This window comes from Ursus americanus, chromosome 7, assembly GCF_024610735.1.
Source record: "Ursus americanus isolate L20-20 chromosome 7, mUrsAme1.1.p, whole genome shotgun sequence".
In the NCBI taxonomy this organism is placed as follows: domain Eukaryota; kingdom Metazoa; phylum Chordata; class Mammalia; order Carnivora; family Ursidae; genus Ursus; species Ursus americanus.
The window spans coordinates 16314343-16333374 of record NC_142133.1 but is presented as its reverse complement, the minus strand read 5'-3'; the positions used below and the strand labels follow the sequence as shown (position 1 = coordinate 16333374).

Sequence of the window (19032 nt, the reverse complement as noted above, 5' to 3'; positions counted from 1 at the left end):
TTCCTTCCAAGGGTCTCTTCCTTTATTCAAGATCTTTATTTCAAACTGCCCACAACTCGGCCCAACCCTCTGAGGCTTCCTCCAGAGGAATGCTGCCACCCAAAATGCATTTGGTGCCTTTCCTATCACCAATACCTGACTACCAATCTTTGGGCACCCAAGACAAATCAACAGATTTGCTTTTCTCGTTTAGTTTTTTTTTTTTAAACAGAATTTCAGAATAAAAATAGATCTCTATCATATATATATATCTATATATTTATACACACACACATCGAGGCAGAGATCCTTCAACAAGTGGTGAAGGATCTGGTGTCCCCTTGTGGTGTGGGGACGCCAGGAGGGGGCAGGCCCTCTCTGGGAGGCACCTGGGGGTGTGCAGTGCTGAGCCAGTGTGGCGGGGAGGGTGGGTCTCCAATAGCCCCTTCTCCCTGAGGAGCAGACTGGGCAATGATGAGCCAAGGCAGCCCTCATCCAGTCTTTCCATACACCTTAAGATGAGAGAGACGTACCAGATGGAGCTTTAAAACTAAAATCCAAAGTGCAGATAAAAAAGGAATTCCCTGATAAGCCTCCCCCCTCCCACCCCGGGGCGGGGAATAACTTCTTTGGGAGAATTCCAAGAGCATCATGCAGCAGGGCTAGGGGAACCAGCAGGGAATATCCTACCCACCAGCCCCAGGTCCCCTGCTGACAGGGATGTGGTCTGTCCCCTCCACTGGTCTCCAACCATAGTCCCCACTGGGCCTCAGGCAAGGGGGAACCAAATGGCCTGTAGTGGAAATGGGCTGTGGGTGATGAGAGGTACTGGGGTCAGTCCCAGAGACTGCCCATCTGCATATTATTATCGCCAGAAGGTTCTGCATTGTACCCATTGCTAAGAAACATAAGGCCTGACGGAGTATGTTGATGCAAGGTGTGAGGAAGAACTGGGTCCAGCTGCCATGTTTATATGCTAGGGTCTATGGCCTAGGGCCTAAGGAGGCCACTTGGGCTGGGGTATGGTTCCAGAAAGATGAGCATGGTAGAAAAGGGAGGGGAGTTAGGGCTGGTGCTCAGTGCCCCTGGCCAGGCACCAGAGGCCCAAAAGGCACTTGGCAGCAGAAAGGAAGAGCAGTGGGGCCCAACTGGTCTCATGGGGCAAGGAGGGGCATCCTCCAATAGCTCAAACCTGGGAGAGGGACCCAGAGATCCTATCCTCTTCCCACTTGCCAGCAGAGTCTTCAGCCCTGACGGCCTGGGGCAAGACCTGAGAGTTATCCAGAACCCTGTCCTGAGACTGGGGCTGAGATCAGGGCCCTGGGGCTCCCTGGGCACAGAAGCATCGGTGGAGGTGAAGTTCAGCTGTGAGGCTCCTCCCCCCACGCTCTCAGGGAGCAAGTCTGGTCACCAAGACTCTAAGTCACTTAGGGTTCAAGCAGACCGTCTCCCGAGGCACTGAGTTAGGAACTGGGGAAAACCCTCTTGACCTAGTCAGAGAGCAGTTTGTGGGGTTCATCTTTGGTTTTGGAGAACCGGGAGCTGAAGCTCGAGGCTAACACCTGTGCAAAGTTACTGGGAAATCCAGGATCGGGGATGTGAAGAGTGGCAGGCATAGTATGGGAGCGTCTAGACAGTGGGGGGTGGTACCTAGGAGACACAGACCCTTATTGCACATTGAGATGATGCACGGACACTGTGGGGGAGATGCTCCCACGCTCATGTGGCTTCCCAGCTACTTCCTTCCTCATAAACCAGGCCCTTCTGAATCCCAAGGAGCAAGGGATTTGCTTTCAATGCAAATCTGGTCCACCCCGCTCCAGATGAGCAGCTCCCAGACCCAGCTGGCCCTGGAGGGAAAGCAGGGCTGGAGTGGGGGAGGCGAGGAGAACTAGGGCTGCAGCCTGCAGAAGTGTTCCCTAGAGATGTATTTCCCTGAGGCCCCACACCTCCCCTGCCCTGTGCTCCCTGCCTGCATCTGCCTGCCCCCCCCCCCCCCCCGCGCCCGAGGGCAGCCGCTCCGTCCCACCCTGCCGCTGCAGGGCGATGTCACAGCTCTCTGGGGATGATGGAGAAGGGCAGCACCGGGCTGCTGGCCTCCAGCTCGAGGGCAGTGAGGAAGCAGTCGACGGCAGCCTCGCTCTGGCCCTGGGCCTGCAGCACCTCGCCCAGGCCCTGCCAGGCCTCGTGGCAGGTGCTCTGTCTCTCCACGGCGTCCCGCAGCACCTTCTGGGCCAGACTCTTGTGGCCCAGCCGACTCAGCATCAGACCCTGGGGAGCAAGCACAGGGCCAGGTTCGTGAGGGTGTCCTGGGGCAGGAGCACCCTGGCCATCAGGGCAAGGAGGCAGCTCTGCCACCAGTGAGAGGGCTCAGCGCCTCAGCCTCGGGAACCATCAAGTGACCGTTGTCATCACCCATGCAAATCCTACCTGTCCCCGCCCTAGTCCTGCTTCCAGCCCAGCCTCTCGGATCACCCACCGGGGGAGCTCTGTCCCTCCGGGCCTGAGGGTGGGCTTTCAAGTCGGCAGACCTGGCTTTGCGCCTCCCATTACAGCTGGGGATCCTGCAAGTCAGCTCTCTCTAGCCTTCGGTTTCCTCAGCCGTAGGTGGGAAAGACCGCAGCGCCCACCCCTCGGGCTGTCACGTTTGCAGGAGTCAGTATATGGAAGGCATTTGAACAGTGTCTGCAGGCGCGAGCTCTCAGACAGTGGGTCTGTTACCCTGAGGCCTTGCTGCTGCGCTGGGGAGCTTCCGACCCCCCAGCATGTGGAGGAACGCGCGCACAGGTTTCAGATTCTGCGACCTGAAGGCAGAACCTTCGGCTTATGGGTGGGTGGGGGCAGCTCCTTGGCCTGCATTAGCAGTGGTCTTCTGGGGACACCTGGGTCCTGTGACCTGTAGCCCATCCCGGCCCGGCTGGTAAGGGTCACAGGAGGACAGGGTAGCAGCTGGGAAGAAGGACAGGCTCTGGTAAGATGGGTCAGGTGTGGCTAGGAAGCTTGGTGCGGCTGTTCGTCTTCAACAACCCTGCTGGCAGAGAGAGGAAGTGACAGGAATTGTCACAGAAGTTTGGGAAGCGAAACTGGGACGATGTCCCTTCTATGTCCTCTTCCACTCATAGTGGGAAGGGTGCAGGGAGGTGGGAGGACAGGGTGGTGAGTAAGCGGGGGGGGGGGGTGGATCAGGACCCCACCCCAGCCTCCGGTCCCAGAAAGGCTGCTTTGTTCCATCCCACCGATCTGTGTTCCAGCCCTCAAATGAGGCACGGGATGGCCGCAGAGGGGGAGCCCTCCTCTCATTCAAAGATCTGAGGTAAAGCCTAACACCAGCTTCCTGGTGGGGGCTGGGGTGGGGGAGAGGAGCTGCCTTCTGTGTGCCTGGAGCCCCCTCTTGGGTGCCCGCCCACTGATGGCCATGTACATTTTTAGCTGGAACATTTTCCTCCTCACCACGCTCCTCAGAGTTAGGCCCTCTGTTGCTATGGAGACCCACCGGGGAAGATGCACATGCCTGATTTCATAAAGTCCTCTGAGAGCTTGGAACACGACCAGTTCGGCAAGAGAGGAAGATGGCGCTCAGGAAGCCCTAGGCAAAGCCTCCCCCTCTCCGGAGGTGCTGGCCGGTGGTCCTGCGGCCAGGGGCAGGAAAGGAAGGGGGAGCTGGATTCATCGTGTCTCTTCAACCCGGGGCAGAGCTGTCCCCAGGGAGCCCCAGGGATGGGCTGGAGGACAGGGGAGCGGTGGCGGGGCGGGGCCAGCGGGAGCCTCGCTGACTCAGGGCTGCCGGGACCGAGGGCCGTGCCCAGTGTGGCCGGCAGGGCCCCAGGCCAAGCTGTGCTGCCTGCATGGCCTGGGAGCTGGACCCCGAGCAGCACCGATGGCACAGGGCCACAGGGAGGAGGGAAGGCAGGCCAGACGAAAGGCCGCCAGACACCAAACTTAAGCACCAAAAATGGAAGGTTTGAGCCCTGTGCGCGCTGCCCCTGCAGGAGCAAGAGAGGACAGCGGGGCCTCCCAGCGAGGGCCGGGCCCGCAGTGGGTTTTACACGCGCAGTTTTCCGTATCGAGTTTCCACAGGAGCTTGGGTTTGAAAAGAGGGCTGAGGAGGAGCAGTGTGTGGGTGTCCGGGAAGGGGCCGGATGTGTCTGCAGGCCGAACCCGGGTGTGTGTGTGTGTGTGTGTGCACGTGCGCGCGTGCGCTGGTTTTACTCTCCATCAGGAAGGTTTGCGGTAGCTCCTCTCCACGTTTCATGAAGAGAAAAAAGCCAGGGCTCCACAGCCAGAGACCTCGTCTGCGCTGGAATCCCAGCTTTACCACTGACAAGTGCAGCGACCCGGGGCCAGCAGCCCATTTTCTCCGAGCTGTGGCTTCCTCGTCTGTAAACCAGGGAACAGGATGGTACTTCCCGCTGGTCAGTGGGAAGAGTCTGCAAGGATGCATTTGAAGCCCTGTAGGCAGGGTGCATGGCGGGTGGACCGCGAAGGGAAGTGGTGATGAGCAGAGGGTCCTGCTGGAGTGAGGAATAGGAGGTGATTTCTCTAGAGGGCAAGGCGCTCTGTGGGCGAAGACCGGGGCCTGGGGTGGGGCCGGATCACGTCTCCCATCCCCGGGGGTGCTGACCTCAGAGCCTGAAAGCAGATACCGGGCTGGGGTCAGGCTGGGGCCCCGAGCCTGTAACAGGATCTGCTGCCACCTGCCCGAGACACCAGTCTGTTCGTGTTTGGTAGCAACTCGGAGCTGTTTGCTGCCTGACAACTGGGCAGGGCCCGCCTCAGGAAGATGTGAGGTCTCACCTGCTCTGCCCCCAGCCTGGCGCTGTGCCAGGGGCCCGCCATCAACCCCCTGACACCCCCACCCCAGCCACCCAGAGAACAGGTTTCCAGGGAGATGGTGGGAGCACAGTTCCATCCAAATGTCCCCGATGACTCTTACCCACTCTGGCCAGGGAGCACCCTGAGCCAAGAGAAGCCAGATGTGCTGATGGGTGACCCAGCCTTTGACCCTCACCTGGGAGACGCCGTAGCCAGGCTGCCACCCGCAGCGGTTGGAAAGCAATGTGAGCGTTGCTTATGGACGCTGAGCAATGCACCTTTGAGAGGGAGCCAAGGTTACGGCCACTCAGGGAGGGCAGGGCTATGGGGGAAGGCCCCAGAAATTCCCAACTTCATTCATCCAGTCCGCCTTCCCTTCCTTCCTGGATCTCAGGGAGGAGGGACCATCCGGCCTCATCTCAACTACCCAGGACCCTGCTCCCCCAGGAAGCCGCCGAGGACAGCCCCTCCTGGCCACGCCATCACCTGGAGCTGTGCTTCATTACCGGTGGGCTCTGCTGTGCAATCCGGCTTAGGCTGAGAGGGACAGGGTCCGTGGCTCCTGCTGGCGGGGCTCTTCCCCACAGGACGGCAGCTCAACGGAGCTCAGGTGGGAGGGTCCTGGGTTCTGAGCCAGGCACAGCAGAGGCACTTAGGTATGCATGCTTACCGACCTGCTTAGGCCACAGGGACAGGCAGCCTGATGGAAGACAAGGTTCTCTGTGGGGGTACATAAGGCTGCAGCCTGGGATGGAGGATGAAGGAGAAGGGTCCCCCTTCCTTTTTCAGAATTGCTACTGCACACCATCTCACCTCATTAATTCAGTGCCTGACACTGTCCCCTAGAGGGGAGGGGCAGCAGGAAGGTCCCGGCTGTATATGTCTTCTTCTTCCTCTGGGGTGGGGGGAGGCCTGCCCTGGGAAGCAGCCCCTAGCACTAGGCCAGCTGCAAGCCAGGCTGAGAGCTCCCTCCCAGTTCCTACCCTCAAGTATTTATAGAAGTTATTTTGGGAATTTTCTTTCTGAGAGCAAGGCACATTCCTGGGATTCTGTAACAGCCTTTCCAGCTGGGAAGCAGGGAATCAGCTGGAGGCTGCTGGAGCCTCCTGGTCCCAAGAGCCCTCGGCTTGGGGACCCTGGGGCTGCAAGGAGGAGCCTGGGGTGGGGCCACCTCTGAGATTGCTCCCTTCACCCACCCTGAGGCTGACACACCCTGCGGAGGAGGCCCACATTCCAGCCCGTGCTCAGGAGCTCAGCCCCTCTTGGGATGCCAGGTTCTCCCAGGTGTCAGCCTCAACCCGTCCAACCAGACTGGGAATGAGGTGTCTCTCCAGGCTGAGAACAGAGCCCATGGATCACCACATCCCTCCTGGAGCTGGGGTAGCTCCAAGGCCCCAGACCGCTCCTACCTCCCTTTTGGGAGAAGGGGCACAAATCCTTCTAGACCCCACCTAACACCTGGTTGACAAGCTCTCCTAGGCTTTCACAGGAAGAGGCCCCTGCTGAGGGGGCCGACAGACTCACTTGGAGCCCAACTAGGTGGGGGGCTTCTGGGGCAGTAGAGGTGCCGTGCTCATGTGGCAGAACCCATTGCTCCCTTCGGGCTCCTGCCTATACCTGCACCCCAGGTGAGAGGTCCAACGCCAGCGGGCCCCGGCTGTGGTGGGACCTGTCTGTCTGCAGAAGGCTGTGGACAGACTCAAAGGTAAATATTGGCTTGAGGAGAAAGCACGTCACTCCCTGGGGGGCTCTGCCTTTTCTCCTCCCACATTCTGGGCTGGTTTCAGGTTCTAGGCCTCTGGAGGCTCTCTGCCCACTCTAGAGCACAGCCAGGCCCCCAGGGCTAGGTGGGGAGCCTGGACTTTGGGTGCTCCAAGTGAACACCCTGTGATGGGCAGTGAGGGGGCGCTGTCACCGAAGCTCCCCTCTCTGGGCAGGAGGCAGAGCTGAGGGGAGGGGGCTGCTGGCCTACGGGACAAGGGGAGGGCTGGACCCTGCTACACCCTTCAGATATGGCGAGTCTTTCAGACCACTGATTTTGGAGCTAAATTAAGCCAACAGTGAGGTGGGAAACAAAGGCAGAAGAAAAATTATGAAATTTCCTTACCACCTACAGCCCACTGACAAGTCCTTGAAACAGGCAGAGTGACCTTCCTCTAGGGACTCAACTGCCTCGATGTTGACACTTTGCTAAGGGCAAAAGGCAGTCCTAGCCTGACCCCTCCCCTCCAGGAAGCTGTAAGCCAACTTTAACATATAAAAATACCTTTGGAAGCTTCCTTTATCTTAAACCCAAGATATGTTTTGGTAATCATCCCCCAAGCATATGGCTCACCGATATACATCTAAAGGGTCTCATGACTAAGGTTTTCTTAGACGGTAATAAATGACCTTTTCCCAACAATACCTAGCCTCCTCAAGGTCCTGGAAACCTGGCTTCCAAAATTCCTTAGAGACTTACTCTATCTCAAACCCCCTCTCAACTTGAAAGTATATAACGGGCCACTACTCGTGACCCCAGAGCAGCTCTTTCTGCCCACGGGTCCTATTCCCGTGCTTTAATAAGATCACCTTTTTGCACCTAAGACGTCTCCAGAATTCTTTCTTGGTCGTCGGCTTTGAACCCTAATGTTTTTCTGACATCAATAGTGCTTAACTACCATTCTGATCAGAGTCTATGACAGGCGGCTTCTCTTCCACTTCCTTGTCTGGGTTGGTGAGGACTTCAGGAGCCCACACTTAAGCCCAAGCCTTTCTAAAAGTCCTGACCCAGAGCCAAGGGAAACCTCCTTCACCTTCTCGATGGTCTCTGAGCCTGGGCTGAGGGCACGCGGTGTGGGCTGGGGGCTGTGCCAGCCCAAGAACAAGGTGGGTAGGCAGGGGCTCGAGTCCCGGTGAGGCCCAGGCTGGGGGACACACTCCACACAGTGAGCCTCCAGAACTCCCTTCCGCCTCCTGCTCCACCCCACTTTCCCACCAGGGAACGCAGTCCTCAGGCAGGACTGGGGAGGAATGAGGGAGAGAACTCACAATAAAACCGCAGCAGTAGGAGGTCAGATGGCCAACAAGATGTTCCTACCAACCTTTCCTGCCAAACAACAATGCTCCCCGTCTGTCAGAGCTGGTGGGGCAGGCGCAGATTCCGTGCAGAGGGGCTGTGTGTGTGTGTGTGTGTGTGTGTGTGTGTGTAAAGGACTCAGGGTCCCTGCATGGACAGCACAACACAGCACAAGACTTCTGGGCCCTCCTGTTCCTTCAGGCTGCCTGCACCCTCTAAGCCACCTGCCGTAGCTCAGGAAGCCAACAAGGAGGGGGAAGCCTGCAGCAGGTGGGGTGTCCTAGACCCCGAGGCATCGGGCCCCAGGAGCAAGAAGCCCTGCTATTCTGTGTGCTTGCTGGCCTCATCTGGCATCAGGGAGCCTTCAGAGGGCCGGCACTGGGTTTCAGTCTTCAGCTGCTCAGGACACCTTTCCTCCTTCGAGTCAGGAAGTGGAGGCTGAAGCAGCCTGGCCCGACAGAGGCCAGAGTGGAGGGCCGAGCAGGGCCTCCCCAGAACCTGGCCTTTCCTGCTCCTCCTCCCTAGCGTTTCGGGTCCCCAGGAGGCCCCATCAGCTGAAGAGACCAGCCGCGAAATGGCTCTCGCCCTCACCTCGGACTCCGGCCTACGGAGCAGGCTTCTCCTGCTCTCAGTTGAGGTCAGCCTGGCCTTGCACTGTGGATGCTCTTGTCCCAGGCACAGGGCACTTGGGGCTGGTGTCCTGCACATCTCTGCCTTGGCCAGAGTCGCCTGGGCTCAATGAGGACCGAGAGGCTCCGCTACAGTGAATCTCTGGGGCTTGGCTCTGGGCCTCTACTTCCCTCTGCAAGCCAAGAGCATCTGAACCTGGCCTGGGAGCCGTGTTTCAGCATGGAAAAGGTAAAAGTAACCCCAGCTACTGGGCCATTAACTTACAGAATTAGTTCAGCTAATCCTAACAGGAGACCTAGGTGCTTGACATTGTGATTACCATTTTCCAGATGAGGACACTGAAGCGCCAAGAGGTTGAGGAACTCGGTCATGGTGGAGCAGCGTAGGCAAAGTGGGGCTCAAGTCCAGGTCAGGGAGACTCAGAGGCTGCGCTCCCGCCTCCAGACACACGCTGGCTCTGACACCGGGGCTTAAAAACCATCCCAGCCAACCAGCAGCAGCCACAACCTACAGGCAGCTCTGAGGCCCCCGGTCCCCGCCCAGCACGCCCTTCCTCCCCTCTCAGTACCCTGCCAGCAGCCCGGGGAAGTCTGGCCCAGGGACGCCTGCCCCACGGCAGTGAGGTGGGGCATCCCGGTTAAGGTGGAACTCAGGCTTCGGCCATTTGCCACCAAGTCTCCCACATGCATGGTGACAAAAATGTGGGCATGTTGATTTATCTTTTCACAGCGCTTAGGTCACCTGAGCAATAAAATCCTCCCTGGAGATCACAAGAGCCTAAATTATTATCCCCATTAGACAGAAGGGAAAACTGAGCCGGGGGGGGGGGGGGAGTAATGTCCAAGAGCCACCAGAACACGAGGGCTGGTAGTGCTGACTCTCTGTCTCAGCTGTGTCCCCTCTCCAGTCCAGTCCTGCCCTCCAGGATTGGGGAGGGGGCTGGCGGGAGCACTGTGCAACCAGAGTTCACCTGTTTGGCCTTAGAGAGCAGAGCCTGCTGTTGGATTCCTGCAAAAGGCCCAACCCAGAGCCGCAGGGTGGGGCCGAGCGGGGCCAGGCGGGGCCAAGCCCTGGTCCTGGCCAACTCAGACCCCACCTTGGGGAGACGCAAGGATGGTGGTGGGCCGCTTCTGGGACGTGGGGGATGCCGTGGCAAACCCCGCCTGGAGAAAGAGGGACCAGAATTTCTGGGGCCATATGGGGCCAGCTACACACTATGACCATGACCTTGATCTCACAAACCCACTTGAGAAACGAGACAGCAAGCTCCACGCTGGGAGCGAGAGGGAAGGAGCGCAGGGAACTGATTCACTGCCACACTCTCATCAGGGCAGTGGATGGCATCCAGGAGCATCTGGAGAAAGAGGAGGCTGGGTCACGAGGCCAGGACTGTTCCACAAATTACATCCCTGGGAATTACATCACAGGAGCCAAAGTTCATCTAGGGCAGTTTCCCTCTGCTGCTGGGGGGCCCGATGAGGAAAGGGTTCTGGGGAGACAGGGCAACCAGAGCCCAGAACTCTGTCCCAAGATGAAAACATAACCATGGGCAGGGGCCAGAGGGGAGCAGGGCAGCCTGGCCAGAGAGGTGCCAGGAAACCCCAGAGCCTGTCCCCAGGAGAGCAGGGTGGGTGCCGCCCGCAAAAGCAATGGGCGGGGAGGCAGTGTGCCTGTCCGCTCGCGGCCGAGGCTCTCGTGCCGTCTCCTGCAGTGAGACAGGCTGCATCGAAGCATCCACACTCCTGGCTCAGCCCTGGGGCAGGCAGGGAAGACGGTCAGTCTGTGGCCAGGGCTAGTGACCCGCCCACCATTAAAGTCAGGTGACCTCACAGCCCTCTTGGGAGGGCCTTCCGTGACTGGACCATTCCATTAGTCGCTCCTGGCTTCCTTGCCTTCCCCAGGCATCCCTGTTCCCTCGGACATGCAGAGAGCCTCCTGGGAGGTGGCAGGGCAGAGACAGGCTCAGAGAGAGGCGTGCAGGCTGCCTCTGATTCCTCTCCATCAAGCCCATGGAGCCTTCTCTGAAGAACAGTGCCACATGGGGGCCAACTTCTCTGCTGATCTTGGGAAGGGCCCTGCCTCCTTTCTCTTATTTCCTTAGGGCGGGCAAGAAAAGTTCAGGTTTCCCCTTCTTAATGAGATGCTTTTGCCTATAAATTAAGGGCTGAACACCCAGGTTGAGTGAGTAGGGTTTCTGGATACCCGGAAGGTATCCAGACGAAGCTGGCAAAAACTGTCAGGACCTGCTCCTGAGATTTCGCTAGGAATTTCCATCTGCAGAGAGCATAGCTTTTTCTTTCTGCATCTGGTAGTTTCCTGAAGCAAGCTGGCCATCTGTGAGCCCTGTGGAGGAGGCAGCCCTCAGGGCCAGGGCCCGATGGCACAGATTCCTCTGGGGCACGGGCAGAGCACGGCTAAGCTTGTGTCTCTGTGCTGCCTGCTGGCTGGAAAAGCCTGAGCTGAGCCCAGGATGGAGCCTGAACCATGGAAACGCCTCCCATCCATACCAGGGCAGAGCAGGGCAGGGCAGGGCAGGGAGGGCAACAGGACGGGGAGAGTAAGAACCTGCTTCTGGGCCAGAGTTCATTTTCTTAGCCATGCCAGAACCCTGCCTCCTAAGAGCAGTAGCCCAACACTCCCCGAGGCTGTCCCCACATCTCCTGTCCCATGTACCCGGCCCCAGGGAGAGGCTGTGAGGTCAGTGTCCTGGTGTTTGATGATCCTGCCCTCAGGACTGTAAGGCTGAACCCAGCATCCACACAGCTCACGGAGGGATCCAGAGCTCTCCCAGCCCCGGCCTTGGGTGGCTGTGCTCTCAGGGGAGGGGAGCCTCTCCTCTCCTTGCACCTATCAGAGGCTGATGTCCTCATAGAACCACAGTAGTGTGGCAAGTCCAGGATGTCCTCCTTGGGAGCCTGCCTTCGCGATGACTGCATGGCGGGGGGTGGGGGGGGCAGTGGATACCAGTTCCCCTCCATGATCCTTTCTCCGGATAATTCTCCAAGGATGCACCAACCTCCAGAGTTCACAAAGGCTGAGACAACTGATGTGTCTCTCTCATTCTCTACTACTTTTACAATGAATCCCTTACATAAAGGCCAAGTTGACTTAGACTGCCAGGTAGTGGCTCCCCTCATGTTGTACCATGGTGAAAAAGATCTGTGCCCAGTGAGAAAAAGTGCTGGGATTGATTAGCAATGTCTGTCCCGGGTGAGGGACTGGAGAGTAGGGGCGCATGTGCTGTTTTGCCTTCTCTGATGTTGCACTGCTGGCCTTTCTAGAGGCACCTGCACGTGTGTCACCTCCCGTGATTAGCACTGGTCTAGGAATGACGCCGATTATTATTCATTCACCAAAGGAGACATCAGGAATGTGGAAGTTACATGTGTGTTTTCCTAAATCACCCGAGTGAATTAGAGCCAGAGCCAGGATGAGATCCCAGATGTCCTGAGCCCGAAGCCGGCCCAAGAAAGACTCTCACATCAGGGAATGCTGGAGATCAACATGCCACAGTGTTCCTGCGTCTTTGGGAAAAGAGTGCTTCGCAAATCTTCTCCAGACCTGAAATTTGCTATTCTTCATGCATATGTGTAGGCTGCTGGCAGGAACAGAGCATGTGGAAAGCGAACGGGGCTGCCCACGCCAGAGCCGACTGTCCCTCTGCTTGCCTGTAACTTGAACACTGGGCAGGCCTGGCTCTGACTTGCTCTCATTTCATCACCTCAGCCAGGCACCCCGGGAAGAGAAAAGGGGCCATTTCAGAAACATCTGTAGGGAGCCACTCAGGGCCCGCTCTTTGGTTACTATGGAAACCCGCCTTTGGAAGCGGCTTCAATTTCAGGAAAATAGCTACCAACAATGAGCATAAATGAAAAATGGTACACTGTTACTTCAAAATCGTACCTGTTATCAGACTTCACCGGGTTTTAGGGACTGAGGCGGCGGGCTCCGATGGGCCAGCGCAGGGGAAGGCAGCCATCTCTGCCTGGCTGCAGGCCTCAGGAGCCAGCGCGCAGCCTCCCTCCCACCACCCTAATCCAGTTTCTGGATGTGACCTCCAGGGAGCCATTTGTCACAGGAGCTAATGTCTGAATTGCGGGAGGAAGGAGGCTGTGCCTTGCAAAAACCAACCCTTTGCTGAGCAGACTGCAAGGCAACACAGCCATGTGGAGGGGAACGCGGGCCCGGGTGTGACGTCACTGCGTGGGCTGTCTTCAGCTGACGCAGAACCTTCACGTGGGCCCGAGGTAGAAATCCTTTCAGATATCAGGCAGCGGGGATAACAGCTGAGCTGGGAGGCTCTAATCTGTTTTCAGGGGCTCTTATAAAGATGACCTGGTCCAGCTCTTCCCCCCCAGTGCATTTTCCATTCCCTTGGCAATGTCCTCACCAGACAACTCCTGAGTTTGGACTTGTCCTGTTCTGAGACCTATACTGTTGTTCCTGACGCTGAGCGGAAATCGAACTCCCTGTGGCTTCTCTTTGGGAAGGAATCAGACCCCTTCTGGCAATGATAACCCTGCAGCCATCTGGAGTCATTCTGACCCCTTTGTGTTCCGCATGTGGCAGATGTCGGTGACGCCCTCATGGCCACTCCCCTCAGAGAACGCTCATGGGGGGCGTCTGAGGTGGGACCTGTACCTCAACAGGGGAAGACTGTGTCACTAATGGGGTGCTCCTAAATTGTACTTCAAAAACCACTGTGCTGACGTAGGCCTGTACACTTCGGAGCATTATGTTTATCCTGATGACCTGCTCTCTGGAAGTAGCTAAGAAAGGAAGGGAAACACGGTTACCCCACCGGTCTACTATACCAGCCGTCGGAGCAGGTTTCAATAAATGTTTCCTCTATCAGAGAATCCCCATTGCACAGATAAGTCAAACCGAGGTTCAGAGAAGGGGGCCGATTTACTCATGATCACCCAGAACGAGAACAGCAAAGGCAAGCCAAGAACACCAGCATCCTGCTCCCGGCCTCCAGACCTGACCACAGAAAGTCACCGAGCCCTGGGCACCCTAGGCCACGTCCTAGGACTGGGGGCTGCTGGGCCCTCTTACCCACTCCCAACGCCCCCCGCCAGGGGCCATTTTCCATGGGTGCTTGAATCAGGCCTGACATGACAGCCCAGCCCAGGAGATGCCCTGAATGTCACCAAAGAGGCACAGCGCACCTCCAAAGTGGGAGAGGTAGCCCAGTGAGCACGGAGGGCCTGGGGACTCCCAGAAAGTGGAGTACTTTGCCTACAGTGTCTAGGGCAAGGATCTAATGAAGAACCCCTTTGGGGTCACATTGCTTTATAGAAGCTTAGAGTTACAAAGAATATCAACCCATCCTGGATTTTTTCATCCTCAGGCAGGCTCCAAATGAAAGGGAACGGCGTGCGTCGACAAGCCAGCTGTCTCTCCCAGCACAGCAGGGAGGCCACGTCCCGGCAGACACCAGCGCACGCGCAGATGGGAGGGGGTGAGAGGGGACGAGGACCCCGAGGCCTTTTTCGGGGGCCGGGGCGGACTCACCAGGCTGTGCATGATACGCACGCCGTCGGGGTTCACCGTGAGAGCTTCCTTGTACAGCTGCTTGGCCTCCTCCAAACTGCCCTTCATCTCGGCTAGCCGGCCCCGCATGTAGAGTACCGAGTGCGACGTGGGGAAGAGGCCCGCCGCCTCCTGGATGCAGAAGCCTGCCTCCTTGAGGTGTCGCTGCTCCATGAACAGCTCAGCTGTGAAAGCAGAAGGACAGTGAGTTGACGGTGGTAGGGAAAGGCAGAAGCAGAGGCCCGCTCCCTGCACTCGACCAGCAGCCCCGAGTTCGAGGGTCTCGAGTGAGGGGAAGCCTCCCTGGAGTCACCGCCTGGGCCCGGCAGGTAATGGTTTCTGAGTGCTCGCTCGCTGTCAGGCACCGTGCTACCCGCTCCGCACAGGCCCTCTCCGCCGACATTCACAAAAGCCACGCAACAAGCACTTTCATGACCCTGCTTCGGGGAGCGGTTCCTGGGCACAGAAAGGGTGGGGAAGTTGCATAAGGCCACAGGGAGAGTCAGGAGTGGACCCGGGGGTGGCATCAGGCTGACTTCCAAGCCTGGCAGTGGGGGCACGAGTGGCATTCATAAAGGTTGGGTGGCTTTCTGCAGCGTCCCTCTACCTGACGACTGAGAGGCTGGGGGTGGGGGATGGAGGCCGATCAGGACGAGGCAGGTGCATGTTCCCGAACGGCCCACACTCCTGGAGATGGACAGTGGGCCAAGGCCTGCTTCTGCCAAGTGTCTTCTCTCATGTACCCCTCCCAGCAGGCGCTCTCATGGGCCCTGCACTAACAAGCCAGGCCGAGAGTGGGGGGACCTCACTCCAGTCCCTCCTTAGAAAGGGGCAAGACAGCACTGGGTTCCCAGCAGCTTGGGCCTCCCTCCAAAGCCCAGGGCTTTCTGCCACACTGAGAGAACAGGGGCTGCCCATGCCTTTCACCACCAAGCTCAGATGATCTGTCCCATAACCAGTTTGCCTTCTTCCCCAGCTCAGTGGGAAACGGGGCCATCCCCAATCCCAGGCCAGCCCACATAAAGGCACACTGCAGACCCACGCCGCACAGGTACACGCCCACAGCAGGCACTTTTAGAAACAGGCTGGCTGGGCTGGCAGCTCGGCCTCGTGGCCCACTCAGCCTTTCTCTCCTGGCAGCCCTGGGCTTGGCTGCCCCTCCCGGGGCTGGTGCCCGCGCACAGATGGGAGCACAGAAGGGCACGCAGAGCCTGGCTTGCGAGCCCGCCAAGAGCTGTTCCTAGCACTGGCCAAGGGCTGAGCTTACACTAATTCGGGTTAGGTCTAGGTGGGGTGGGGAACAGATATCCTGAAAGAAGCTCCCAGAAAGAGGTGGAAAACCCGGACCCAGGCATCATGTCCTCCTGTTCCGACAAGCAGCAGGAAGGAAGCGTAAGGCCCTGACGGCAGCACACGGCACTTGGGGTAGTCAGCATGAATGTTGCCTAAGTTCGTTGTGTAATAAGTAGCTTGCCACATCCTATAATACTACAGAGGCCTTTCTGAGCAAGGGGGCTCTTTTTCTCTAGCGGGGATGAGACTTTGGAAGAATTCAGTGAACACAGAGGAGCCAGGCCCCCACGATCAGGCCAGAGAGAAATGCAGGCTCTCGTCCTCGTGGACAGTCTGAGCGGCACAGTCCCAAGGCAGAAAGCCCAGGAAGGTGAGGCCAGGAAGGGCGGGCTTTGAGCCAGGGCCGTGCAGGGAGGGCTGGCCCAAGCTCAGGGGTTTGTCTAGCTCAGCCTAGGCTCTCCTCTGCTCTGCTGTTGTGCTCCCTTCTGGAGCTGCTTCCCGGGGCTCTGAGCAGGCTGCATTCATAACTGAGGGTCCAGTGTGCAACTATTAAGTACTGACTGTGTGCCTGGCCCTCCCAGGAGAAGGAGAAAGAGTGGAGATTGGGGGAGGTGGGACAGCTGAGCAACCAAACTGCTGGAGTGAGCCAAGGCAATGGAGTGACAGGTGCCAATTCTGAAAGCCCCGAGCACTCAGAAGGGGTCAGGTCAGCTGTGCTGGTGTGGTCAGGGAAGTCTTCCTGGGAGAGGCAACATTTGAGCTGGGGCCTGAAGGCGCAGGGGCAGTTAGACTGACAGAGAGAAGGGAGGCTGTGCTGACCCGCAGGGCTGGGCTCCACCATGACCGAACTTCCCAGGGTCACTGAAAGCGAGGGGAGAAGCAGAAGGAAGTGTGTAGTGAGTGTTGGGGGCAGGGAAACCCTGCCCGCCGCGGGGCTGCTTCCTCTACCACCAGGAGCTCAGCTCAGAGGTTAGGCCTTCCACTCCCCCTCACCCTTGCTGGGCAGGCTCGCCCCGGGCCTGGCCCACCTGCCAGCCTGGTCCTGCCATGGCTCATTAAGCTGTTTACAACTTGCCGTCCCGTCTTCTGAGTCCCTGGCTCTAGAGGCTGTTTCTGGTCTCTCCCTTGGGGACTCCTCACAGTGCCTTCATATCAACAGATTTCAATTACAGGGATCCCCACCTCCCTCTTTCCTTGGGGCTCTGGGTCTTGCTGGGCTGGCCACACACCAGAGAACATGCCCGGAAAAATAGGTAGGGCTGCTTTGGTCCGATGGACTTCATTACCAGTTAGGCAGGAAACCAGATGACACAGAACAGAGCCAGAGAAACGAGGTCTCCTGAGGGCTCCTGGCCGCCTTGCACACAGTCCCTGGCATGCTCAGCCTCCAGGGCGGGGCCTCTGACCTGCAGCCGGGCCCACAGGTCTGGGGGCTGCAGTGCACCCCTTCTTCCTAGCCTCGGCAATTGTTTTACCAAACATGGTGCTCCCCAGCCAGCCGGCCTCGGCTACAGCAGGAGCCGCGTGTGGCACCGTGCCCGTCCACTGCCCTGATTTCTCGACCTCCCGGCCTTGACTGCTGGGGCCCCAAGGTACCCACCCATCCTGGCCTCTGCCCCGGAGGGCGCACTCCCTATTACCGGACTTTGCTTGAATTCTCACAGCCCTGGCCACCACCCCGGCAAACAGACCTTGCTGTCCCCAGTGTCGAGGGCCCCTCTCCCATGCCCTCAGCAACTTCTCTCTCCCTCCATCCCAATTTCCCCACTTCTCTCATCTTCCTGTCTGCCTACCCTTGACCTCCCCTCCTGCCTCTGTGTCTCAGCTTTTCTCCCTCTTCCGTCCATCTCTCTCCACCCACCCCCCTCTGTGCTTCTCTCGGCAGGCTCCAAATGGAAAACATCTGTTCCCTGGAGCTTTGCAACAGTCCCTTTTATTATTTTTTTCTGAGGCATCCTGATCTAACCCTGCACCCAGAGCTGGTTCCAGTCTTTCTGTCAGAGCCAAGCCCCACCCAGCCCCAGGTCGGGGGATGAACTCACTCTTCACGTGCTATTTGCACGCCCTCTTGGCAGGGAGGGCCTTGCCCCCGGGCTCCTCCTGAGCTGAGGGGCGGGGTGAGGGAGGGCCCAGGGTCAGGTCTATGGCCTTTCAGGGGCCTCTGACATGAGAGGTGCTTCCTAGAGACCTTCCATGGGACCTCGGAAAGGAGGGGCACCCAGGCAAAAGGCAGAGATGCCTCAGCGAGAAGCTCAGGAAAGAAGTTAAGGTTAGGCCCTTAGCTAGCCTTGAACCCCAGAGGGGATCACCAAAACTGCCCCCTAATGGACACAAGCGTCCTCCCCATGGAGCAGACCTTCAGGACATATGGACACCCAGAATAAAGGAGAAGGGGGAGAGGCAAACAAGGAAGGAGTGAGAGAGGCGGCCAGGGAACCAAGAGAATGAATAACAGAGGATCCGAAGGTCTAAAGGCATTCTGCAGGTGGTCTGAGAGCCTCCACCCCAGGGACCCAGAGAAGGGCCCGATTTTCCTCAGGCCACAAGGGAGTCAAGGCTGCAGGGGCTGGGCTCGCGACTTCCTGTCCCCGAGTGCTCTCCTCAGTGACTCGGCAGCTGGGAGGAGGGGGTGCCGGCAGAGGAGGGAAGAAGAAAAAGCCAGAGCAAGGCAAGAGGGAACGTGGGAAGAAGGCACAGAAGGCAGGAGGGAGAAGGGTGGGGAGCTGGGACAGAGGGGAGCGTGAGGGAAGATAAAGGGATGAGAGATGAGGGAACAAAACACGAGAGGAGCAGGTGGGACCACGGGTAAGGCAGAGCTTCTCCTGTGACTGTATTTTGTTTTTTTTTTTTAGATGGAGGGAGGGGTAGAGAGAGAGAAGAGAGAGAGAGAGAGAGAGAAGAGGTGGGGTTGGGGCAGAGGGAGAGGGAGAGAGAGAATCTTAAGCAGGTTCCATGCCCAGGCTGAGCTGACATGGGGCTCGATCTCACAACCCTGAGATCACTACCTGAGCCGAAATCAAGAGTCAAGGGTTGGATACTTTAACCGACTGCACCACCCAGGCGCCCCTCCCGTGACTGTAATTTTATAATGAAGATGATCTTTAGACACAGCCCTGGCCACCCCACCCCAGTTCCCCAGTCTGCCCGGCTCACAGCTGGGGTCGATTTAGCTACCAACGCCCAGGCCCTCCTGAGGACTGTCCCCACCAGTGGTCCCCATTCTGAGATGCTTGGGCAAAGGTGCTCTGCCCGTCTTACAGGCTCTCTGGGCACAGGTTCAGCCTGGACCAGGGGGTGCACTGGCTCTCGCCTGACACATCTGTTTAGCAGCTGGAGCTCTGTGCCCAGTGCCCAGACACTGTGCACCTGCCATGTGGGAGCGGAGACTCAAGCCAGCTTCCCCAACCGAGTGAAAGCCCGTGGCCGCCTAGGAGTCCCCTGGACCTCCAGGGCAGGGGAACTCTTCCTTACGTCTATCTCCCTCCCCCCGCCAGCACACTGTTAGCTCCCAGAGACATGAGCTGTAGGGAGAGAGGGAGGTGGGCCCTCTTGCTCTTCCAAAAGGCACCGCTCGACACGCAGGATCCGGGGGCATTGGGAGGCTTCGTACCTCGCCCACTGTCACACGGACCCGCTGCCAAAGAGGCAACGTTCCTGGAACGCATCTCTCAAGTGGCAGCGCCCTGTGATGCTTGTCACCTCTGACTGGAAAGGGACGGAGGCCT

At 58.3% G+C, this 19032-nt stretch overlaps 1 protein-coding gene across 5 annotated transcripts in view; it reads right to left on the bottom strand.

Moving 5' to 3' along the window:
• TTC7A (tetratricopeptide repeat domain 7A) overlaps positions 1–19032 on the bottom strand; it is a 116289-nt gene continuing 97257 nt past the window's right edge. For all 5 annotated transcript variants that reach the window (XM_087863372.1, XM_045787928.2, XM_045787929.2 and 2 more), the window contains 2 exons: positions 13997–14199; positions 1–2250 (listed from right to left, as the gene is read on the bottom strand). In XM_087863372.1, coding sequence (XP_087719498.1) covers positions 2029–2250; positions 13997–14199 — 425 coding nt within the window. In that variant the 3' untranslated portion in view covers positions 1–2028. The remainder of the gene's footprint in view (positions 2251–13996; positions 14200–19032) is intronic.